The sequence below is a fragment of the Ranitomeya imitator genome, chromosome 3 (assembly GCF_032444005.1).
Source record: "Ranitomeya imitator isolate aRanImi1 chromosome 3, aRanImi1.pri, whole genome shotgun sequence".
NCBI lineage: Eukaryota > Metazoa > Chordata > Amphibia > Anura > Dendrobatidae > Ranitomeya > Ranitomeya imitator.
This window is the reverse complement of record NC_091284.1, coordinates 328,497,738-328,505,757: the sequence shown is the minus strand read 5'-3', so window position 1 is coordinate 328,505,757 and position 8,020 is coordinate 328,497,738. Positions and strand designations below refer to the sequence as shown.

Sequence of the window (8,020 nt, the reverse complement as noted above, 5' to 3'; positions counted from 1 at the left end):
CAGTGGGTCTAACATGCCCATGTACCTGTTTCTTCTCCATACACAAGTTTTGCACATAGCTACAAGTAGTACATTTGGGCAGGACAAGTTTTGTAGCAATATTGCTATTGGTATCTCTTTAACAAGCAGATCTCATAAGTTACTTATTAGAAAAATTCTGCTGACCTCTGCCCCCTTCGCATAATTATACCCTATAAATACCCATGGCTGACTGTGCCTACTACATTCATATGCCGCAGCAATGCCAAGCAAGACTGTTCTTCCTACTGCTGAAGAAGCCCTACCAGGGAGGGCTGAAGCGCTCAAGGTGGCAGGTAAGAATGTCCGTTCATGAACACTATATGAATGAAGAGAACACTCTTCTAACATGCTAGATAATGAAGTAACATAGGATTGCTGAGAGTCACAACTCTCCTTAGTATTTCTCCAGTCTTTGCATGCATTTTATTATCTATTCCTCTTCGCAGCCAAGCATGCTGTAAATGGAAACTCCACATTAGAGCCATACCCAGCAGGATTTGAGCTGGCAATGTTTGGTAAGTTCTTCTGATCTGTTATTCATGAATCATGACCTCTCCTGACATGTCGTCAATATCATTGTAGTGTATAACCCTTTTAATAGTAGGCTAATTAATTGGATACTAGCTTATGACTGGCTCAAGCAAATGTATGTGCGCTACCTTATTAGTATGAAAGATGGCTGGACCCTACAAAACAAGCCCATTTACCTTTTGTGTCAGCTTTATTATTATTCACTCTCTCCACTTCCTCACATTAATTAGTTTCTTACCATGCAAAGCGTTATTTTTTGTACATGTTCCCTATGAATATGTTCTGCAAATATAGATTACTATTTATAATAATATTATATTAAAGTGTGAAAGCCCCATTGATAAATGCTGGATAAAACCCCCCACATATTTGCCTTCCGGACCAGTGCGGTGTCTCCCGCTGGTGACCTTTTATCACACTGACACAGCACAAACATTTTAGAGAATATACACTCTGGCACCCGTGGTCAGCGCCCGCACACCATTCAGGCAAAAGTTAATCTGTCTTTCAATCGGGTCATCCTGTATTTTTTCTTTGTTGTATGGTGGTGGCATTTGCCTCATTGGTAGTGTTGAGCATTCCGATACCGCAAGTATCGGGTATCGGCCGATATTTGCGGTATCGGAATTCCGATACCGAATTCCGATACTTCCCGCGTATCGGATACCGGAATCGGAAGTTCGCAGAATTCAAACTGAACGCAGCAGCCAATGAGGAATGATTGGAAGTGTGGGCACATCCTGTTTAGCATGGTGGGCATGTAAGTACTGGCAAGGCTGTGATTGGCTGCTGAAATGATGTCACTCTGCACTATAAAAAACGCTGCCGCCATTTTGCGCTCACTCTGCTGTGATTTCAGTTAGGGACAGGACGCTGTGTTCTAACTGAGGGCCAGTTGAGATAGCTAATTGCTTTATTTTCCTTTCCAAAGGCTAATTTAGCAAAACGCTGTGTGTTCTTCACTGTTCACCTTGCTCTTGCCTTGCAGCGCTGTTTTAACAGCGTTCTGCAAGGTCTCTGTGTGTGTGTGTGTGTGCAGCTCACTCTGTAGTCTGTGTGCAGCCATATACCCGGTTGTATTCAGCTCAGGGGGGTTCACACTGCCTCACACAGTTGTCCTTTTTTGCTCATAGTGCAGCCTGCTGCACATTTTTTCTCAAATTTCCTATTAGTGTTTTTCCACCCGTCTCCAGCTAAATTGTGGAAAAACACTACATAGGATAACCTAGAGGGGTTTTTTTGGGCCTTGCAGCGCCGTTTACGGCTGTCTGCATGGTCTCTGTGTGAGCGCAGCTCGCCCTGTAGTCTGTGTGCAGCCATAGCCGGTTGGATTCAGCTCAGGGTGCATTACTGCCTCATACCTTGAAAAAAAATTTCATTTTTTTCCAATAGTGCAGCCAGTTTAAAATTTAAAAAAAAAATTTCCTATTAGTGTTTTTCCACCCGTCTCCAGCTAAATTGTGGAAAAACACTACATAGGATAACCTAGAGGGTGTTTATTGGGCCTTGCTGCGCCGTTTACGGCTGTCTGCATGGTCTCTGTGTGAGCGCAGCTCGCCCTGTAGTCTGTGTGCAGCCATAGCCGGTTGGATTCAGCTCAGGGTGCGTTACTGCCTCATACCTTGAAAAAAAATTTCCTTTTTTTCAAATAGTGCAGCCTGTTTAAAATTTTTTTAAAAAATTCCCTATTAGTGTCTTTCCACCCGTCTCCAGCTAAATAGTGGAAAAACACTAAATAGGATAACCTAGAGGAGGTTTTTTTGGCCTTGCAGCGCCGTTTACGGCTGTCTGCACGGTCTCCGTGTGATTTAAACTAGCTCTGTAGCCCGATCTGCAAAAAAAAAAAAAGTAAAGTTCACCAAACACAACTTAACACTTGTGTAGGCCACATTTGAAAAATAATAAAGTTTAGTCCACACTTTACAACATTAGTGTTTCTTACACCTGTTAGGAGGAGCATTTCAGGAATAAGCACACTAAGGCCTTAGTACTTTTCTGCTTATCTTTATCTGTCAACCAAGATGAAGAGGGCAGGGAGTAAGGCACGTGGGCGTGGGCGCGGAGCAGGGAGAGGAGCAGGGAGAGGACGTGGTGATTCTGTGCCTGCTGCGGAGCGCCGGTGACTCGTCGTCACTCAGTTTCAGCAGGGAACAGTCCTTCATGCGCAGCTTTGTCGGAGAGCGCCGTGCACCGCTGCTGCGTGAAGACCAAATTGAAGCCGTTGTCGGGTGGATGGCAGCTAACGCCTCGGCATCGACTTCAGTTAGTGCCACATCCTCTCAGGCACAGACCACTGGAGAGCAGCCATCTGTCTCTTCACCACCTGCCAAATTGGCCAGGCAGTCAGAGAGCCCAGGACAGGAGCCGTCTCTACTTCTGTTCTCTGAATCGCTTGGCTTGGAAACAGGGGGCCAGCCAAGCAGCATTGGAGAAATGGAAGAAGAGGAAGTGTGCAGTGATGCCCAACAGCTTTGTCTCTCTGACTCTGAAGAGGCGGGTGGGCCAGTGCCTCCGGTGACCACAGCGCAGTACGCATCTGATGATGAAACTCAGTTGACGCTTTCTGGTGCGTACTGTGCTGCCGAGACTACCCAGGAGGAGCAGTTGGTGGCAGAGGGTAGTGGAGATGATGAGGTCGTTGACCCATCGTGGCGTGAGGAACAGGAAGGTGGTGGGAGCAGCTCTGAGGAAGAGATTCCCCTTACGGGCCAGAGAGGGAGAGGGAGGGGAAAGACTGCGGAGCCTGTAGCCTCCACTTTGGCACCCGTTAGGAGCCTGTCTCTTTCCAAAGCCAAAAAGGGCGCTCCCAAGACTTGCAGTGCCTGGTCCTTTTTTGACACAGTTGCAGATGACATTTGTTTTGTCAAATGCAAGCTGTGTCATCAGAAAGTAAAAAGAGGGAAAAATGTCAGCAACCTCAATACCACAAATATGTGGAAACATGTGCGGACCAGGCACGTGGTGGAGTTACAGAAACAGACTGAAGATGTAGGCCAACCAACAGCGGCAGCTACCACCTCTTCAGCTCGTGTTGCCTCTTCCTCCAGCTCACGCACAGCTGGTTTGGCTTCCTCCCAGGATCGCCATGGAAGAACCTCTAGCACTGTTGTCCAGAGACCTTGTGTAATTCCACCCACAGCACCACCTTCCCAGTCATCGTCACACTCCCAGTCTACTCTACAGCCATCGGTAGTACAGGCATGGGAGAAAAGGCGGGCATTCTTGGCCAACCACCCCCGAGCACAGGCTCTGAATGCAGGCATTGCCAAACTGTTGTCCCTGGAAATGCTCTCGTTCAGGCTGGTGGAGACTGACAGCTTCCGTGACTTGATGGCATTGGCAGTCCCACAGTACAAGGTGCCCAGCCGCTTTTACTTCAGCAGGCAAGCTGTCCCTGCCCTGCACAGGCATGTTGAGGGAAACATAAAACATGCGCTACTGAACGCCGTCAGTAGCAAGGTCCACCTCACCACCGATGCGTGGACCAGTCAGCATGGACAGGGGCGATACGTTTCCCTCACTGTCCATTGGGTTAATGTTGTTGAGCCAGGTACAGATCGTGCGAGTGGCGCAGGACGTGTCCTGCCCACTCCAAGGATTGCAGGAATCCAGTCTGTACGCATTGACTCCTCCTCTTACACAAGTTCCTCAGAATCAACTCTGCAGGAGCCATCACAGTCCACCTCCACATGGACCCGTGAACGTTTACCTATGACCGACATGAGCACAGCCGTGGCCAAACGTCAGCAGGCCGTCTTGAAACTTGTTTCATTGGGGAATCGAAGCCACACAGCGCAGGAGCTCTGGAATGCCATCAAGCAGGAGAGCGATGTGTGGTTACTGCCAGCGAATCTCCAGCCAGGCATGGTAGTGTGTGACAATGGCCGAAATCTGGTGGCAGCTTTGGCCCTTGGCAACCTCACTCACATCCCATGTCTGGCACATGTGCTCAATTTGGTTGTGCAGAGTTTTCTGAGGGACTATCCGGATCTTGATGCCCTGCTGCACAAGGTCCGCCTAGAGTGTGCTCACTTGCGGCGTTCCAGCTTGGCCAGATCCCGCATTGCTGCTCTGCAGCGCCGATTCCGCCTTCCGGAACACCGCATCATATGTGACCTACCTACCCGGTGGAATTCCACGTTACATATGTTGGAGCGGTTGTGTGAGCAGCAGCAAGCAGTTATGGAGTACCAGCTGCATCAGGCGCAAAGAAGTCGCAGTCAGCGCCGATCAGACTTCACAACCACAGAGTGGGCCACTATGAAGGACGTCTGCCAGGTTTTGTGTCCTTTTGATTATTCCACGCGGATGGCAAGTGCAGATGATGCACTAGTCAGCATGACTGTCCCCCTTATCTGCCTGCTTCAGCAAACTTTGCAAGGGTTAAGGGATGATGTTGTGGAAGAGGTGGAGGATGAGGAGTCACCTTTTCCATCAGCTTCTGGAGAGTCAGCGCCACGTGGTTCCTCACAAAGGGGTACGCAGGGGCCAATTTGTGAGGAGGATGAGGAGGAGTCAATGGAGGAGGAAGAGCTCTGTCCAGAGGAGGGAGCGACACAATTGTCCAGTGGTCAGTGTGTACAGCGAGGGTGGGGTGATGACGAGCGGGCAGAGATCATGTCTCAAGCAGGGGACAGCGTTTCTGGGCCAGTTGGCACTCTGCAGCACATGGTGGATTTCATGCTGCAGTGCCTGAGAAACGACCGCCGCATCGACCACATTCTCAACATGCCTGATTATTGGGTGTTCACCCTCCTCGATCCTCGCTACCGGGACAACGTCCAAAACCTCATCCCAGCGTTGACCCGGGAGCGTAAATTGCGGGAGTACCACGACACACTGGTGAATTCCATCATCTTCTCCTGTCCAACTGAGAGGAGTGCTGCTAGTGCTTTACAAAGCAGCTCAGTGCGTCGAGGCAGTGGGGGAGGCTCTGCCCAAAGAGGGAGCAGAAGCAGTGCCTCTGCCCAAGGCAAGCCCAGTATGGCACAACTCTGGCACACTTTTGTGTGCCCGCCCCAAATGTCTACACCATCACCGGCGGCTCCAGTCAGCAGGAGGCAACGATTCCGTCAGATGGTGACAGACTACATGGCTTGCCCTCTTACTGTACTCCCAGACGGCTCTTCCCCGTTCAAGTTTTGGGTCTCTAAGCTGGATACATGGCCAGAGCTAAGCCAGTATGCATTGGAGGTGCTGGCTTGCCCTGCGGCTAGTGTCTTATCGGAATGTGTCTTTAGTGCTGCAGGTGGTGTACTAACAGACCGTCGCATGCGACTGTCCTCCGATAACGTTGACCGGCTTACTTTCCTGAAAATGAACCAGGCCTGGATCTCGCAGGAATTTGCCACTCCTCTGCCTGATTAAGTAATTGGGTGTCATCCAGGTCTCCTGCTGTGTTCATCTTTCTACCACCTGAACTGCTATTCCTGGGCTCCAACACCGCCAGTTGCGGCTCAGAAGTGCAGGCTGCACAGTAAAAACATACGACCCAGTGTTATTGGGTTTCAGTAACGTCAGCTGATCCCCAGCTGTGTAGCCGGCAATGTGTCCTGTGACCGCCACGCTGGCACAACAACCTAAATGTAAGGGAACCTGTCCCCCCCCTCCCCCCGTCGTTTGTTACTGAAAGAGCCATCTTGTGCAGCAGTAATGCTGCACAAGGAAAAGGTAGCTCTTTTGGTTTAGCTCCTTGCACACGCAGAACTTAACACTTATAAAATGTGTTCACTGATACCGTTATACCGTCCCGGAGCTGGGACTTTCCTTCGTAATGTGACGCAGCACAGCCGTCATTCCTACCCCCTTGGTGCCATGCGCTGCCTCCTCAGCGTTGTTTTAAGCTGTCACGGAGCCTGCGCTGTTCTGTTATCCCTTGGGCATGCCCTATTTGCGCTGCCTGTCTTCTGACATAATTTGGTGTCAGGCTGGCTGCGCCTGTGCGGCCGCGCTGCCCGTGATCCCGCCTCGCAGTGTCTTCTGATTGAGTCACACTGCGGGCCTGGGATCCATGGGCATGCGCAGTGCATATCTTCCCCTCGGGCTCTCGCTCATTTCCCTCCGCCTTCTTTAGACTGTGCGCCGTCAGCTGATCCCTAATAGCATGCCACGGCCGTGACACCGCACAGTCTGAAGAAGAGGGAAGGAGGGGAGTGAGAGTCGAGTATATGCACTGTGCATGCCCATGGATCCAAGGCCCGCAGTGGGATTACGTTAGACGAGATTGCGATGTGGGATCTGGAGCAGCGTGGACGCACAGGCACTGACAGCCTGACACCAAATTATGTCAGAAGACAGGCAGCGCTAATTGGGCATGGCCAAGGGCTAACAGAACAGCGCAGGCTCCGTGACAGCTTAAAACAACGCTGAGGAGGCAGCGCACGGCACCAAGGGGATAGGAATGACAGCTGTGCTGTGTCCCATTACGAAGGAAATTCGCACCTCCGGGACGGTTGAACGGTATAAGGGGACACATTTTTAGTGTTTACTTCAGTGTTTGCAAGGAGCATAATTAAAAGAGCAACCTTTTCCTTTTGCATCCTTAGTGCTGCACAAGATGGCTCTTTCAGCTACAAACGTCTTGGGGGGGGGGGGGGGTTAAAGGTTCCCTTTCAACTTGCTCCAATCAGGCTTCGGCCTACACTCTGTTCCTCTGCTCCTCCTGCTGACCCTGGGCTCTAACACCGCCAGTTGGTGCCTAGAAGTGCTGTGTGCACAGTTAACAGTCGCTCCTCTGTTATTGGGGTTCAGTAACGTCAGCTGATCCCCAGCTGTGTGTGCGGCAATACCTCCAATCTGCTCCTCCTGCTTTCCCTGGGCTCTAACACCGCCAGTTGGTGCCTGGAAGTGCTGTGTGCACAGTTAACAGTCGCTCCTCTGTTATTGGGGTTCAGTAACGTCAGCTGATCCCCAGCTGTGTGTGCGGCAATACCTCCAATCTGCTCCTCCTGCTGTTCCTGGGCTCTAACACCGCCAGTTGGTGCCTGGAAGTGCTGTGTGCACAGTTAACAGTCGCTCCTCTGTTATTGGGGTTCAGTAACGTCAGCTGATCCCCAGCTGTGTGTGCGGCAATACCTCCAATCTGCTCCTCCTGCTGTCCCTGGGCTCTAACACCGCCAGTTGGTGCCTGGAAGTGCTGTCTGCACAGTCAACAGTCGCTCCTCTGTTATTGGGGTTCAGTAACGTCAGCTGATCCCCAGCTGTGTATCCGGCAACGTGTCATGCGACCGCCACGCTGGCACAACTAAAATGTAAGGGGACCTGTCCCCCCCCCCCCCTAGGCGTTTGTTACTGAAAGAGCCACCATGTGCAGCACTAGTACTGCACAAGGGAAAGGTCGCTCTTGAAATTATGCTCCTTGCAAACGCTGAACTACACACTCATGTAATGTGTCCCCTCACACCGTCCAACCGTCCCGGAGGTGGGACTTACCTTTGTAATGTGACGCAGCACAGCCGTCATTGCTACC

At 50.9% G+C, this 8,020-nt stretch overlaps 1 protein-coding gene across 2 annotated transcripts in view; it reads left to right on the top strand.

Annotated features, from left to right (window-relative positions):
- Window positions 1-201: 201 nt before the first annotated feature.
- The window catches only part of LOC138669868 (peptide methionine sulfoxide reductase MsrA-like), a 110,802-nt gene continuing 102,983 nt past the window's right edge, over window positions 202-8,020 (top strand). For both annotated transcript variants that reach the window (XM_069756701.1, XM_069756700.1), the window contains exons 1-2: window positions 202-314; window positions 468-536. In XM_069756701.1, coding sequence (XP_069612802.1) covers window positions 242-314; window positions 468-536 — 142 coding nt within the window. In that variant the 5' untranslated portion in view covers window positions 202-241. The remainder of the gene's footprint in view (window positions 315-467; window positions 537-8,020) is intronic.